We start from the raw sequence: 18003 nt of genomic DNA, 5'->3' as shown, positions 1-18003 counted from the left end.
CATTTTAGGTTATTTCTTTGCTCTTAGGATATGAAAAAGAACTAATCATTTAAGAAGATTCAAATTTTTAGAAATCATGTGTTTTGGGGGCAAATAAAATTAATGTGCAAATGTGCTTAGATAATAGAGAAATGTAAAACTATATCATCCCTCCTTTAAAATTATTAAGAAATATATACATTTTAGAGAAAATAATTTGGAAGCAATATATGGCAAAGCTGGTTTTATACAGCTTTGAATTATAGATATTATTCTTCTTTTTCCTTAAAAAATGATTTAGGTCTTAAAAGTTCACCAGATCTAGCAAGATATCAAGCAGAAGTGATAATTCATTTATTCCTTTCTCGGGTTCTCGGGTACAGCAGAAAAAAGAAACAGAAGATGAAGAAGAAGTAATGATGATGATGATGATAATGACTTCAATTAAAATAATTAGAATTTAGAAACAGGATCTTAACAAGCAATATGATATCGGTTGTTTATTACAAACCTAAAGAAGAGAATTGACTAAATGTATTTGATGTAAAATTGTGAGGTAATTGATATTTTAATATTAGGAATATCTGATATTTCTCTAATGTCAACAATAGGGTGTTTGTCCTGAGAGCAAAGCTGCCTATGAGCTCCGTATTAATCTAGTTATCACTTTCTATTTTTTTGATAAAATGTCAAGGGAGAGCAGGTGCAGTCTAGTTTTGTAATAAAAGCAAGAGCATATCGCCCTCTGGTGTTGAAAAAGCTAGAAGAGCCAAAGATTGTTTAGAAATACAGAAATAATGCATTTAAAAAACAAACATCTTATTTTCTCTTTTCAAATAAATGATATATACCAATATATAGGTTAAAATTTTGAATCCTAAAAAACAAATGTCAAGTATGATTTATTAATCCATTTTTTCGGGCTGTGTTATTAAAAAATGTTGACTGGATTGAGAACAAATTATCTCTTTTTAATATATTACTTTTTTGATAATTTTAATCATAATTTTATTATAGTTTTGGGTGTGCATTTTAAAACTTTAGGAAAGATGTTAGTTTTAATATTCTATCTCTTAACATTTTTTATTACTTTGGCTTATTTTGTAAAAATTAGCTATAAATATTCTTTCAATTGTTAAAAAAAAGTAAAGAATATAGGTCTGCAGCCTGAATCACTCATTTGGCAGAGGTGACATTATGGGTTCTTTGTAGCCAGATTCTGTTCCTAGTGAAAAAAAAATTTCTTTTTCCATTCTCTGAAATGCAAGATCAAGGATTGAGTGTAAAGTTCATGAAGAAAAATCTTCTAGAAAATAACATTAGTACAAATTTAATGATCGAAGTTTAAAAAGCAGCATATTTATCATTGTATTAACAAAATGATAGCCTGAGATAAAGTAAATTCTGGGGACAACATACAAATACTAATATAATCCAAATATCTCCAGACCACCACTGTGTGTGGGTACAAATGGGCTCAATGGTAACAATAGCCCACATATTATTGGCTCTTCTGTCTTGTCACAAGGGCATTTCAGTGCCCTTCAAGGTCTCATCTGTGATTGCCAATTGGTAGGTTCATCTTGGCTTTGTGGCCTGTCATCAGTATCCCTATCCAGAAATCAGTGGATGTGTCTTAGCAAGGCCACTGCTATAGGCACCCACCATGGAAACACTATTGTACATGCAGAGCTGCAGCTTCCTATACCCCAGTGCTCTGTGTGCGCTAGGGTCTTGAACACATTCTGCAAATCAACTGAGGCAAATGTTTGGAAGTATGTTTGTTACTCCCGAAGATTCAAGTTGATCAAAGATGCCAAGACCTATCTCAGGGGTAGATGAAACTTTGACTTTTGAGGATCTACCACTCTTTTTACTGAGTATTTTATTTCCCTTTTAGTAACAGAAAAATATGAATTTTGTATTTTTTTTAGCTTTTTTTTTAATTTTTTATTTTTTTTTTTATTTCCAGCATAACAGTATTCATTATTTTTGCACCACACATGGGGGCTTAAGTGGGTAGGAGAAGAATAAATGAAACAAGATGGGATTGGGAGGGAGACAAACCATAAGTGACTTTTAATCTCACAAATGAATTTTGTATTTTTAAAGAAATATTCCAATTTGGGCTTATCAGAAATAATTGATGCATCATTTGAAGATAATTTGGTTGTAAGTTATTTTCCAGTTTTTAAAACTTTAGATTTGAATTCTGAACTAATTGTTCCAAAGAACTATTACAAAAGGGAGAGAAACCTAGTGTGAAAAGAAACTTAATATACAGACTAATCTATTGAAAATTCACCCACAATCATTTTGGAAAGAAACATGAATCGGTTAAATAAAAATGTAAATTTATGATAAAAAGATATGGAGAACATGCTCTTCTGATATTTAGAAGAAAAATATTACCAGGGACCAGCATAAACAGAGAAGGCTTATTATTCACCAAATTTATGAAATTTAGAATTTAAAACAAACTTAATGTTTGCACACTTACCCCTTTTAAAATTTTCTACTTAGACTATTTTGTAAATATTTTTATAAAGATAGTACATTTTTTAACAGAGATAGTACCTTGTTCTTCTAAAAAAAATTCAAATGATATAGAAAAGTATGAGATAGAGATGATCAATCCTTCGATGAGCATCCTTTCACATCTCTCTTGATGAATGGGTAATGAAAAGAGAAATGGTAATGGAATGGGTGATGAAAATAGAAAAATATAGAAAGGTAAGCATTTCTAAATTAGGTTTCTTTAATTCTGTAATGAAGAAGCTGAAGCTGAGATTTGTTCTTCTACCTTACAATTTCATGGAGAAAATTGCATTGAGCTGTATCTTGGGGGTATAGAATGAAGGTAAATATATGTCATATGTGAATAAATTGATTTGGCTTGATTATTTTGTACATGTGACAAATATTCTTTGCTTGACCAACTTTAGTCAGTCTCCTGCACCTTTTTCTGGGGCGATCTATGCACTTTCTTATAAAATCTAGTTTTACAGGAAGTCAATTCAATTTCACCATCAATTTCTGCCATCTTCAATATCTGATCACCTTTAGTATTTGATCAGATACCTTTGGTATTTGATCAGATGACTCATCCTCCACCATGCTTTAAAAGATATCTGAGCACCCTAGCCTATCTTAAGCAAGAATCCTTTTAGGTGGGTTTAGCCAGAACCACCCCTAACCCCTGATGTTATCTCTTAGTTTTCTATCCACTGACCTCTACCTTGTTCCTTGACTATAAATCCCCTTACCCATGCTGTATGAGTTGAGCCCAATCACTTTATCCCACTGTGAAACTCCATGGCAGTCATCCCTATTACCTATCACAATAGTCCTGAATAAAATTGGCCTTCCCTCTTAACTGGTGTCATTGACTATTTTTGTCTTTAGTATATGGCATGCAGAGTGATCTACAAAGCAGTATAGATTCCTGTGACTGAATAATCAGTCCCTGACCTTATGGAAAATCACTGATAATTAAAATATCCTGTGATAGAGGCTGTACGAAGGGAGCACAATAGAGCTATACCCATCTAAACTAGCTTTTGCAAGTTCAGGAGTGATTTTTCTTGAAATGATTTTCTCTAACTTAAGTTTCCCAAGATGAATAAGAGCTTATTGGACTTAGCAATAGCAGAGACAACTTTGGTCAATCCAGAACTGCAAATTATTCAACATGTAAAGTGTGGGTTTGATGAGATTAAAAAAAAAAATTGCAAGAGAAACTCTTTCAAAAAACTTGACTCTAAAGGTAAAGAAAAATATTAAGGCAGTTGCTTAGGTTGGGGTGACTGTAGCTGTGATAAGAAATTTTATGAAGATGGATGTGAGTTAAACCTGGGGGAAGAAAAAAAAAAAAAAAAGAAAGAAAATTATACCTGGAGTCTCAAACTAAAATAAATACAGGGCCAAGCAGATAGACTAAGAGTAGCAAGCATATGGAGGAGACTAAAGCCGTTCAAACATCAAAATATTTTAAGTATCTAACAAAGCATAAGTAGTTGTTGTTTATGGTCATTACTAACAAATGATTATCCCCAGATTTTAACAAAATCCTTAGAAAAGAGAGTTTGAAGTTCTGGAAAAGAGGGGGGGAAGTTGTCTCTGTAAGAAATACACATTTTCCATGAAGCAGGAGGCAAATAAGTAAGGTGAGAATTCCCAGGTTTGGGAAACATTGATGGAAGTCAGCTTGACTCCCAGGGTGATGTTCAGCTAGTTCAACCCTCACTTTCTATTTTCTCTGTAAAATAGGAAGTTGGGAAATTGGGAGCACCTGGTGGCTCAATTGGTTAAGCGTCTGCTTTTGGTTCAGGTCATGATCTCATGGTCCTGGGATTGAGCCCTGCATCAGGGGCTCCCTGCTCAGCGGGAAGCCTTCTTTTCCCTCTCTCCCCTCCTCCCAGCTTGTGCTCTCTTTCTCTCTCTCAAAATAAAGAAAATGTTTAAAAAAGAAAAAAGAAAGTTGGGAAATTAGGTAGTGGGGCTTTCAGGCTTAGAAGTTACTGAAATCCTCAAGATATGATTAGGAATAGAAATGAAAAAGCAATGAGGGATATAAGGAGGGTTTTATCATTTACACTTTTATATAACTAGTTATGTTTTTTAACTCATATAGAACAAATTTATTTTTGCATAATTGCAACCACATAAAAACATACAAAAGTAAACATATACAACTACATAAAAACTACATAAAACAAATTACATATAAAGAAATAGAAAGAAATACATGAGAGGTTTTTGTTAAAAAATATTTATTTTTATTTGTACTTTTCCAGGTTTTCAAGTTTTTCATGCTTGTGCCATACAAATATACATAAATTTCATAAAGAAAAAAACTTAGCAGTGTCAATCTTAAAAACATTTTTAACATCACCTTTGTAAATGAGACAATTTATAGAAAAAATTTCCTTTTGAGACAAAATTGTTAATAAAACTATAACCAAACAAGGAGGCACCATAGATTGTATTTCTTTGGTTACCTTTCGTGGTTCCCATATACATTGCTTATATGGAAAGAAAAAATGGAAACATTGTTATGTAGACCTACTGATGCATGCTCATACTCTTCACATTAAATCTTACTTGAAAAAATAAATAAATTGGTAACTTTAAAAGGAAAGAAAAGGAAAAAAAAGAGAAAGATTTTTAAGAAAGGAGAAAGAGAAAGGAAAGAAAGGAAGGGAAAAAGAAAAAGGAAGAAAAGAGAAAGAAAGGAAGAGAGAGAAAATAAAAGGAAATAAAGAAAGATTTTCTGTTGATGGAAGAAAAATGGTAAATAAAGAGAAGAAATTAAGAACAGATGAAAACAAAAGAACTTAGGTAATTTTTATAATGATATGTGTTACAGTTGAATTTGCAGTGTACCTGGAAAATAGTATACTCTTAATAAATGTTAATACTTTCATGTGTTGAATAGGTGCTAGATGAACTTCTTTGCCTCTTCCCTAAAGGAGAAAATAGGAGCATATCCAAAATGGAAATGAATTTTAGACAGCCAAACTGGTCCTAGTTTGATTTTTTTTTTTTTTTTTTTTTAACTAGGCTTAAAACATAGGGCCTGAACTCATAACCCTGAGCTAAGATCAAGATTCGGAGACTTAACTGACTGAGCCACTGAGACACCTATAGTCCTAGTTTGTTCTGAATATCCCAGGAAACATTGTGCCCAAATCTACACAAAAATGAGATAGATGTCACAGATCTATCTCAAAGTCATCCCAAAGTCCTAAGGGAATTATCTGAATTTTAGAGACCCTTAGAACAGACACAGGCATTCCAAAGCTGTTTGATGCTGTTTAATTGTGAACTACAGATTCTGGAGATATTATTTTAATGGTGTTAAGGGTAAAATTTGCTGATGAAATCTTGTCTATAAAAATAGATACAGAGTTCTATGCAACAATTAGATGACTAGACCTTTCTACTTGGTTACAAATAGCACATCTGCTGCTATATCTACAAGCTTTATATGGTAAAGCAGAACAATGTCCAGTTAGTATTTTCCTTCTTCTCAAAGTTTTCAGGTTTTTCTAATAAACAAGATAAACACATAGATAGTTACATTTTTATCTTAATAAAAATGTACTCTTTCTTTTGAAAATCATCATTTCTTCTGCTTTAGAGAACAAGATCTATGAAATGGTAAATATGCACCATATGTATGTACTATCTATATCTATCTATCTCCCGTATATGGTAATAAAAGAAATTACCTGACATTTACTCTTATATTTACTGAGTTCCCTTCATAATCTTTTGAAGTGTGAATATAGCTGACAGCTCAGAGCCATGCGCCTCATATAATATTATGTTACAATATAATTCGGTGATAATAATATTATCATTTTGTTTAAAATGACACTTTTAGGAGTTTGCGCTGATAAAAATGCACACATATGGGCCTAAAATAAATGTATTTTATGCCACTGAAATCAAGAAAATATGAAGTGTATAACAATTTAGTAATAGTCATCTGGTTTTGTATGAGTAGAAAATATTATTTCAGAAAATCATAAATCGAGCTTACTACTTTGATTTTTATTAAATTTTATTAAATATAATATTTTATTAAATATAACAATTACCTATCACTTTGTACCTTCATATATATTTTTTTCCAGCAACAACCATATATATATATATATATATATATATATATATATATATATATATATATGGTTGTTGCTGAAAATATCCCAATATTTTGAGGTCTGGAAGCTGAAAGAAGTTCCAAGAGATGAACCCGTGTGATATCAAATAATTAGTCTCAAATTCTGTTTAATCAATAATGGATGTTTTCAGAAAGCACTCAAAATCTTAAGAGAATAAATTTATCTTTAGCTAAAGTCTCTATGATCGTCATAATTCTCTTAAAACCAGGTTAAATAATTTGAATTAACTGCACCTTCTAGAGCAGTGTTTTTCAAGCATTTTTTGTTCTGACCCAGAAAAGAAATAACCTTCATTGGGATCCAGAAACAAAAAAAAATATACACATACAAGCTATCAAACAAACATTTTCTAAAGCACTATTCACCCGCACTTCATGAAGTACATCGGTATTTCTGTTCTGGTATATTTCATTCCCATTTACGTGTTGGTGAACTATAATTTCAGAAAAAACTGCATCTTTCTTGGAAGATGATTATAAATTTTGGAATTCTCCCCAAGACAGTGCAAGTATCATTAATACATGGGAATAAATGGTTATATGTTTACATAACATAATTTTTTATTGAAAATTGCTGCTTTATTAATGTGAAATATGAGCTAATTCTTTATAATATTCCTAAAATCAAAGACAAAACTCATTTAAGCATGTGGAAATGAGATACTTGATAAAATATGTTCCCCCTTGCCCAGTGTATTATGAAAAGTCAAAGTTGAACTATTTTAAATTCTTAGGTCATTTCAACTTACAGCATAGTCTCTTTTGCACTAATTCAATTCATGTCTAGATTGTTATCTGCATTTTTGGTGGATATTTCTGGTTTGGAGTATCTGAAATTTTGAAATAAAACTTGCTGATATTTGAGTTAAATTATTTAATTATGCTAACTGCTAAGTTTTTGGTTTCATCTAACTCAGTTTTTCTTACCAATGCAACAGTGGAACACAGAACCCTGGCATCAAAAATCAGTCATAGCATGATCTCAGACCCTTTCGTAAGTCCCCTAAATCTCCATTTTCTCATTTTAAAAATAGACTGATAATGACTAAACAGAATGATGGATGCAAAAAATGTAGCATACTGTCTGTCAAGTAGTGACCATTCAGTAAATGCTGGTAATTGTGTTTTACACAATTTGTGTAATTTTTTATTGTGGTAAATATTGTGGGTTTGCTTTTTTTTTTTTCAATATCAGGTGAATTTTAATGAACCTCTGTGATAATCTGTATAGTTCATGGCATCTCCTTCAAAAAAGAAACAATCACTCATACATTCATTGTGATTCCTAGTCCCCAGCTTATTTCTGAATTTCCTTCTTTCCAAAAAATAGTAATAACTGTAATAGTTTCTACAGTTGCTTTGTTTACTAATTTCTCTGCTGCTACTGCTACCAGAGATTACTAGAAATCTACAATGATTGAGAACCCTTGGTAAATGGATTTCACAGACTATTCTTTTTAAATCTATAAATGCATTCTGGAAATAAGTCAAAGAACATTCTTAAAATAGATATATGAAACAATATTGTTTTCACATTATCTAATCTTCAAAGAGAGTGACAGCTTCTGAGAGGTTTTTATTCTACTACCACTGAGGTGATGAGTCACACTTGGAAGGCTACAAGAAAAGAAAGAGAACAAGGAAGGCAGCACCTAAAATCTTCCTTTATTTCTCACCAAAGCCTGCACAGGGGTCATGGACCCCCAGTTTGGGGGGATAGTTTGTCTCAAAAAATGAGTAGGGCTCCCTTTCCAAATTTTTAATGATAGAAGTATTAGGACATGTGAAAGGCAGATTTACCAGACTTGGGATCAAAGTTTATTTAACTCAATTGGTATGATAAGTTCTTCTCTCTGTTTTTGAGACAAATCAAGGATTCTTACAACCTAACCTTGGATTCAGATTCATTTGTTTGCTAGAAAGCTCACACAAGCTGGAATCACTTTCATTTACCAATTTCTTGTATGATAAAAAATACAAATGAACAGCCAGATGAAGATACACATAAGATAAGGTATGGTAAGGTCCTAAGTGCAGGAATTTCTGTCCCTGTGTATCACCCTCTGGTTTGTGGATATCTTCACCAACATGGAAACTTTACAGACCTCCAAATTTTGGGAATTTTATAGAGGCTTCATCATTTGGTCATGATCCATCACTGACCCAAATTCCCTCTCCCCTTCCTGTAGATGGGGGCCAAGCTGAATGTTCTAAGCTTCTAAACAGGGCTTGGTCTTTCTAGTGACCACCAGGAGCCCATTAAGCATTGCCTCACTAGAAAAAAAGATACTGCTATCACCCAGGAAATTCCAAGGGCTTTAGGAGCTCTGTGTCAGGAACCAGGGTCAAAGACCAAATATTAGAACAAAAGATGCTCCTAGTGCTCTTATCACTTAGGAAATTAGAAGTGTTTTAGGAGCTTTATGCCAGGAACTGGAGGGCAGATATGTGTGGGGTGTGTGTGTGTGTGTGTGTGTGTGTGTGTATAATTTTTTTCTATATTTTACAATAAGAGACTCAAACAACTCACAGACTACATCGCTTAGGCATCCATAACAATGTCAAACCGTCTCCTCTTTCAAGCATAGAACATAAGTAAACATCTTTGCTATACCATCTTTTATTGCCCAGACTCGCTCACTTCCACTGGATAATTTTTGTTAGGGAAGGATAGGTAGGAGGATTGAATGGGAAGGATAACTCCTTAGGATAAAACACACACACACACAAACACACACACTCACACACTCATCCTCACACTCACACTCACACATTCAAATTCACTTATCTACAATAGTGATAATATGTATCTATCATTCTTCTAACTCTGAACATATTAATGTTAAATAAATGTCACATTTAAATTTTATTTATTCTTTTGGTTGGCAAATTCTAGTTCCATATGCTTTTTAATTTTTTTCACTATTGCATATTAACATGAGCTGTTCTAATATGCAAAACTGACATCCTTTGTGTATTCAAAAATAAAAATCACATCTTTAATGTCAGAACAGATAAGGATTTAACAAAGTATTAACTTTTCAAACATTTAGTTTCTTTTTAAATTCCCAACTAAATTTATTTTTAAAATACTAAACAAACCCCCAAGGTATGTGGATTAAATAGATTTCTGCTCTAGTGGGTGATATAGGGGGTGGGAAGGTAGGGATGGGCTAATTCCATGTATGCTTAAATGGATTTCTAAATTAATACATAAACTTGGAGAAATCTAGTAATAGACATAATACAAGACTTGCTAATTTCCTTTGACAAGTTTCAGATTTCTTTCAATATTTATTATATAATGTTTAATTTAATTTTTAATTTTAAAATACACTTTATGAAAATTATCAGATACATATAAAAATAGAGGATAGGGTATAATTGATTTATACATTTTAACCAAATCAAAGCCTTTTTATTGCTGTATTTCATTTGTTTTTAGTAAATTACATTTCAATTTATTTATAGGAAATAGAATTTTGAAACACTTGAAAATTCATTTTTGGACAACAAATAATTATCTTAAAGAATTATGTTGGGATACCAATATTAGTAAGTCCCTAACATAGAATTTAATTTTTCTTTAAAGTAAATATTAAATCACTGGGAAGTTTTTACAAATTGCTTTACTGCCTTTTACGAGCAAAGATTCAAGTGTCTTCTCTTTCTTTAAATATACACATATATATTGCATATGAAGAGTTAAAATATCTGGTAGAAATTATAAAATCCCAAATTATGGATTTGGGGGATTGTTTTAATTTTTCCAAAATCTAAGACATAAACAAAAGTTATTTCAAGTTATTATTGAATTTTATTTAAATTGCCAACTAAGGGGTGCCTGGGTGACTTAGTGAGTTAAAGCCTCTGCCTTAGGCTCAGGTCATGATCTCAGAGTCTTGGGACCAAGCCCTGCATTGGGCTTTCTGTTCAGTGGGGACCCTGCGTCCTCCTCTGTCTCTCAAATAAATAAGTAAAATATTTTTAAAAATAAATAAGTAAATATATAAATAAATAAATTACCAACTAAGAAAAATGTATTTCAGAACATAAAAATATAAAACGAAAGTAGTGACACAATATTATAAAGTATAATAACTCGATTTTTTCATCATTAATTTTTAATCATTAATAACCATTAATTACAGAGATTCCTTAAATTTAAAAGCAAAATACAAAAATCCATAAAGTAGTTACAATATGATACAATATATACAATATACAACTTATTTACATTATATAATACAGGCTACTTTGATTTTTATGATGTTGTATGTCAATAATATACAGTATTATTATGTATTAAAGTATATGTATCACAGATTGAAAGTATGAACTCTTTGATTGCTTTCCACTAGTTTTACATTAGTTTGGCAAATTGTGAAATGGAAAATTCCATAAATAGTCTAAAACAGTTTTGAGGAGAATGAAGAAAAATTTTCTAGAAAGAAATTCACTAAAAATCAGAGTCATCCTTCAAAAAAAAAATCTAATAATGGAAAATTATATCCATTTGTGGTGAGGCCAGTTGAGGAAAGTTTTTTTTAATTATATCTACATTCTTTTTCTTTTGAACTAAAGAAAGTGATAAGGAAATAGAACATTTGACAGCTGGATAAAAATTAATAATGGATAAAAATAAATTAATAGTTCCTCAAAATGTTGAAAATAGAACTGCCCTATGACCCAGCAATTGCACTATTGGGTATTTACCCTAAAGATACAAACGTGGTGATCCAAAGGGGCACATGCACCTGAATGTTTATAGCAGCAATGTCCACAATAGCCAAACTATGGAAAGAACCTAGATGTCCATCAACAGATGAATGGATCAAGAAGATGTGGTATATATACACAATGGAATACTATGCAGCCATCAAAAGAAATGAAATCTTGCCATTTGCGACAACATGGATGGAACTAGAGCGTATCATGTTTAGCAAAATAAGTCAAGCAGAGAAAGACAACTATCATATGATCTCCCTGATATGAGGAAGTGGTGATGCAACATGGGGGCTTAAGTGGGTAGGAGAAGAATCAATGAAACAAGATGGGATTGGGAGGGAGACAAACCATAAGTGACTCTTGATCACACAAAACAAACTGAGGGTTGCTGGGGGGAGGGGGTTTGGGAGAAGGGGGTGGGATTATGAACATTGGGGAGGGTATGTGCTTTGGTGAGTGCTGTGAAGTGTGTAAACCTGGTGATTCACAGACCTGTACCCCTGGCGATAAAAATATATGTTTATAAAAAATAAAAAATCATTTTAAAAAAATAATTAATAATTAATTAATTAATAAAAGTTCCACTTTAGTTCTGATTATAGGAGTAAGCCAAATTTAGGAATGTGTTTTGAGACAAACATGTCAAAGCTTTCCTTCTTATGTAGGTTCCTGACCTCTTATTAGAGGCCTCTGAGGATGGGTGTTCCCATTTTGTTCTTTCTTCCATAGTTTTTTTTGCACTTTGTTTTAAGAATAGAGGACAAATCTTATCTATTTTGGCTGTTACAGTGAAGGAGACCAAGTGCTTCCTTGTAACTTCTGAAAAGGATACGTTATTGAAGGGAAAAAACTGTAGCAACTGTATACTTAAGACAAAATAATTCCCTCAGCTTGGCACTCCAGATACTGAAAGAAATAAGAACATGTTTCACTGTTCCAACTCCCACACAAATACATGATTTCCTAATTTTTTATGTAAATAACGCTTACCAGTTCTGTAGAAGCCATCTTTATGGTAATTAATGTTTGCACTAAAGCTTTCTTTCTTACCTCTCTTCTCTTTTGAGATGGCTAGTTTGAAAAATGATCTAAAAAATGTGTGTGTGTGTATACTATTTGCCAAAATCAAATAAGATTAAGATTCTGTATTTTTGAGGACATGAACAAATCTACTCTAATAATAAAAACTTAGACTATAAACTTCAGCCCATTACTATTTTAGCATATTAACATACTAAAATTATCTCCAATATGTATGTTTTTTGTATATAAGCATATATATCACATAAATACTTCTATTTCTATTTATGTCTTAGTCATTACATTTCTTTTTTTTTCCAGATAATGTTTAAAGGATTCTGCATCAATATTTGGTGTTGGATAAATTCAAAATCTCTTCAACTTTTGATCTCCTGCTCCATCGCCTTCCAGCTTTAACTTACTTGTGACCCCTTCAAACATTTTACATGGTTTGCAATGGTTACATGAACTTGTGGGGAGTGATATTTGCACCATCTCATACTTTATTCACTATGGCACTTTAGGAAAAGAAATTGGAATAAACTTCCAAAGCGGTATTTTAAAAAATGAATCTTATTGTGAAGCTTCGGAGAAGTTTTCGAACACTGATTGTTCTCTTAGTTACCTTTTGCTTGGTGAGCATTGTCATTTCTGCCTATTTCCTCTACTCTGGCTATAAACAGGAAATGACACTTATTGAAACCACTGCAGAAGCAGAATGTGCTGACATCAAAAGTCTACCATATCGTTCACTGGAGCTAAAAACAATTAAACCTATTGATACATCCAAAACTGATCCTACCGTCCTCCTATTTGTGGAGAGCCAATACTCTCAACTTGGTCAAGATATCATAGCTATCTTGGAATCTAGCCGATTTCAGTACCAAATGGTCATTGCCCCTGGCAAGGGGGATATACCTCCTCTTACAGATAATGGCAAAGGGAAATATATTTTAGTTATTTATGAAAATATTCTGAAGTATGTCAGCATGGACTCATGGAATCGAGAGCTTTTAGAAAAATACTGTGTGGAATACAGTGTTAGTATAATCGGTTTTCATAAAGCCAATGAGAACAGCTTACCAAGTACACAATTAAAAGGCTTTCCATTAAACCTTTTCAATAATCTAGCTCTAAAGGACTGTTTTGTCAACCCTCAGTCTCCTTTACTGCATATTACCAAAGCCCCCAAGGTTGAGAAAGGCCCTCTTCCTGGGGAAGACTGGACTATTTTCCAATATAATCATTCAACCTACCAGCCTGTGCTTTTAACTGAATTACAGACAGAAAAATCCCTTTCATCCTCATCCAGCAAACCACTCTATGCGACGGTGATCCAGGATCTGGGACTTCATGATGGAATTCAACGAGTTCTTTTCGGCAACAACTTAAACTTTTGGCTACATAAGCTCATCTTCATAGATGCCATTTCCTTCTTGTCAGGGAAGAGGCTGACACTGTCCTTGGACAGATATATTCTTGTGGACATTGATGATATCTTTGTTGGGAAAGAGGGAACAAGGATGAATGTCAAAGATGTAAAGGTAAGAACATTTACAAATAACATCGTAATTTTTATTTCACTCACTGTGGTATTAATAAAATATAATTTTGAATATTTTGAATTCCTAATGACACAAAATTTTCAGATGTGGTATGTTTGAGATTAATTAGGCATTAAAAAATTTTGAACTAAGGCTTGACTACTCCTCACACACATACCCAGATGCTTCAGAGGGGATAGATCTAAAATATCCCAAAGAACATTTGAGCTTAATCTCCTTGTCTCTTCTTAGAGACATCTCAGGTGGAACCCTGAGAACTGTCTCCCTTATTTTAGCACATGTTGCAGTTCGTAGCAGTAAGACCAACGTAATCATAAAACTTGATCTCTCCACTGATCTCTTGGCTCTACTTTGGTTTGACAATGGTGGTTGAAATACAAGGTAGAGAAGTAACCCAGGATCTTTTGTAACTTCCAATAAGCATAGTGTTTGTTTATATGAAATGTTTGTAGATTCATAAATATAGATATGAGCAAAAATACAGTTTGTAGGGAAAGTATATTGGATTTGAACTCAGAAGTCTTCCATTATTATCTCTTTTATTAACTTATCATATGATTTGGGGTAACACAACAGTGTTAGTACTTCCAGTTATGATCAAATTGACTATATAACACATTTACCTTGCAATTGTTATTAGATAGAGGAAAAAGCCACTTGGTTAGATAGGTAATTCTGAGAATAATTCCTTCTTTTTCCTCTTGATTCAATATTCTCATTTGTGTCTGCCTTGTCCTATATATAAATAAATTCATTCTTGGACAAATAAGTTTAGCAAACATAGAAATAATAGCACGCAACTTAAAATTATGAGAGAAATAAAGATTATTAAGATCATAGCATGTTTTTTTTGAACTCCTGTTTTTTTAATCCCCCAAAGAAGAAACCTCAGTACTACTTCAAAATGATAGCATTTTTCTCCATCCTAAGACCTATGACCATGAAGGTAAAATATGATTAAGACCAGCGATATAAGATCACTTTTTGAAAACATTCAAAGTACATGTGAACCAGTGAACTTCGCTTTTAATGAGCCACTGAACGAAACATCACTTGACTGGTACCCAAATATTTTATTTTGGACATTATTGTAAAGGAATTAAGTGATGCCTCTTGAGTTCTCTCTAGATCCTTTTTTTTTTTTTCTTACTTGTTTTGTATTTGCTATCATGGAGGTTCCTCAAAATGTTGAAAATAGAACTGCCCTATGACCCAGCAATTGCACTATTGGGTATTTACCCTAAGGATACAAACGTAGTGATCCAAAGGGGCACATGCACCCGAATGTTTATAGCAGCAATGTCCACAATAGCCAAACTATGGAAAGCACCTAGATGTCCATCAACAGATGAGTGCTATTCCTTTAATTAGTATAAATTCTAGTTTTATTTTTTATTTCAAAATCATAAAATTAAGAAGAGGTTATATACTTTAAAAGTTCTCTGAGTGATTCCTACACTGAAATCCTAAAAGGAAAGTGTTTCCTAATTTCGGTTTAACAAAACATGAATTGAAAAGGTTTGTATAACTCTAACAAATTTTTTATTTCAAATTCAGCTCTTTCACTTATTCTCGATAAAAACAAATAGCTACTCATCATTATACAATATTCCCTGATGACTTCTTAAGTGACATAATCTCCAACAAAGTAATAGAATACCGAAATTTAACAAAAGCTGGAACAATGTCACAGGCAGAGAAAGGATCAGGAATGTTGTATCTGTATATGGGTATATATGTAGTTTGTATATGTATGTGCACTTGTATCTTAATTTATACTGTACACACACACACACACACACACACACTCATGGACTGACTGTCACTTTGAAGAAAATACTTCTTCCTGCCCTTTTGTTACCCCTTTTGTTGCTGATTCTTCCTCAGAACTGTTTATCAAAGAGTATCAGAAACTTGATTGGAAGTGAGAGCTATTACCCTTTTGGTTATTTAAAGGTCAAGAGGAAATAGTTTTCCAAGTATAAAAATTCTAGTCCAAGCCCTTGGCATTTGATTTTATTTTGACCTTATTTTTAGACTAATATGATATTGTGGAAAAAGAAAAAAATTTATTTGTAGAGAAATTCTCAATACTCCAATGTTCTTCACCTTCATATTCCTTTTCTGGTATCGTAACATTTAATCATACACTGGTAAAAATGAGGAGAGACCCATCTTCCTTCAAACTCTCCCTGAATTTACTAAAACAAGAGTATTGCATGGTAACTAAAATTTCTCTCTGTAATACTGAAATAGAAATTAAAGGTATTCCATTCCTCAACAGAACACATATGGGAAAGCATATGGTTCATGGTTGAAAATTCTTGGTTATTTACATGATCGGACTCTCCCTGGGCCACTCCCACAATTAAACCTGGAGCACATAGCTGGGAGCATTTAACAACAAATTTAAACAGTTTTGCCTACAAAACCACTTCACTCTGTTGATAAAAAAATATATTAGCATATTTTAGCTTGAACATATTTTCCCATTTTGAGATAGAGATTCTGGATCATACTGCTAAAGAATTAATACTTTTAAGATTCAGTATTTGATACAGTGGAAAGAACACAAGTTTTCGGTTTTTTGTTTTGTTTTTTGTTTTTTTTTATTTCAGAGAGAGAGAGAGCATAAGCAGGGGGAGGGACAGAAGGAGAAGCAGGCTCCCTGCAGGGAACCCGATGCAGGACTCGATTCCACGACCCTAGGATCATGACCCCAGCCAAAGGCAGAAAGAAGCTTAATGACTGAGCCACCCAGGCTCCCAGAGTTTTTTGTTTTTTCTTTTTAATTGAACTTGAAAACCCATATTCTTTTCACTTCATTGTTCTACCTGACCTGGGCTACCATGTATCTAGCTTCTTTCAGAAACCTACATACTTTATCTGAGTTTATCACGCCTTCCTCTAACTAAAGCCATTGAGATAGAAATCAGCATGTTCATTTCCAAGGCAAACAAAATTAAGATCAGGTATTTGCAGTAACTATCATTTAATTGTTGCCAAAATTTTATCATATATATAAAAACTCAAGATATAAGAGAAAAATTATTTATGTATATGATCTTCTAAAAACTAATTATATTTCAAATGATTATAAAATATAACTATCAATATAGTCAGAGAATATGGTCATGTTTTGACCTGGTAATATTTCTGTGTGGTCTTAAAGGCAATCACAAAATATTGTACATCTAAACTTCTATTAACAGGATGACCTCAGGCTTTTTAGGGTAATGTCTTGTATACTTGAATTTATTCTTTACTAGTTTTGAAGACAACTCTCATTTTCTTAATGGCCTTAATTATATGTATGTAATGTTCATTCCCAATGTCATAACAGTTGAGTAATGATGCATTTTTAGGGAAAGCAAAAATAATAAAAGGCTAAACTATTTATTAAAATTTTAATTCTAAAAAACTTCTTGCAGCCCACTAATCTATGGAAAATACTTTACTCTTGGTTGGAACATTTGGTACAGTCATAGGTGTTTGGTAAAATTAATATGTTTTTTTATCATAGTTTCCTAAGATAGAATAAATGTTCTTTCCCAATAAGGGCTTTGAAAACATGAACATGGTGAATGTAAGCTTCCACATGGGCAAGGAAATCAGATTTGTTATTGATGTTATCAATAATTTTGATGCTTTAATCAATTCTTTGACCTGTTGTTACTTTGATGGCAAAAAAAATCATCATTAGGATTTTTGTGTGTCTTTACATTTCGTAAAGAAAAGCATTTATTTATTTATTTATTAGCTATCTACTGTATGTAAGACAATTAGACATTTTCTGCCTAATAAATCTAAACTTCTTATTTTAAGGTTCTATATGGTCCAGTTCAATTTATCTTCTCAATATTTATTCTTAATATTTCTCAATACATGCTGCTTGTATTAGGCTAGCTCACTGTCTCTTCCTCAGCCATAGTTTGCACATGTCTACCTTGATCTCTTTTCTCAGTCTTTGTGCCCTGACTAAAATATGTTCTCTGAATCTACCTTTATTTCAAAAGATAT

General features: G+C 32.5%; 1 protein-coding gene across 1 annotated transcript in view; it reads left to right on the top strand.

The window, feature by feature from the left end:
- Positions 1–18003, top strand: part of LOC116584628 (bifunctional heparan sulfate N-deacetylase/N-sulfotransferase 4) — a 275093-nt gene that overhangs the window by 21812 nt on the left and 235278 nt on the right. Inside the window, exon 2 of the mRNA XM_032333263.1 lies at positions 12740–13962. Coding sequence (XP_032189154.1) covers positions 12985–13962 — 978 coding nt within the window. The 5' untranslated portion in view covers positions 12740–12984. The remainder of the gene's footprint in view (positions 1–12739; positions 13963–18003) is intronic.

The sequence above is a fragment of the Mustela erminea genome, chromosome 2 (genome assembly GCF_009829155.1).
Source record: "Mustela erminea isolate mMusErm1 chromosome 2, mMusErm1.Pri, whole genome shotgun sequence".
NCBI classification, from domain to species: Eukaryota; Metazoa; Chordata; class Mammalia; order Carnivora; family Mustelidae; genus Mustela; species Mustela erminea.
Note: the sequence above shows the minus strand (reverse complement) of the source record. Positions and strands in the feature narration are given on the sequence as shown.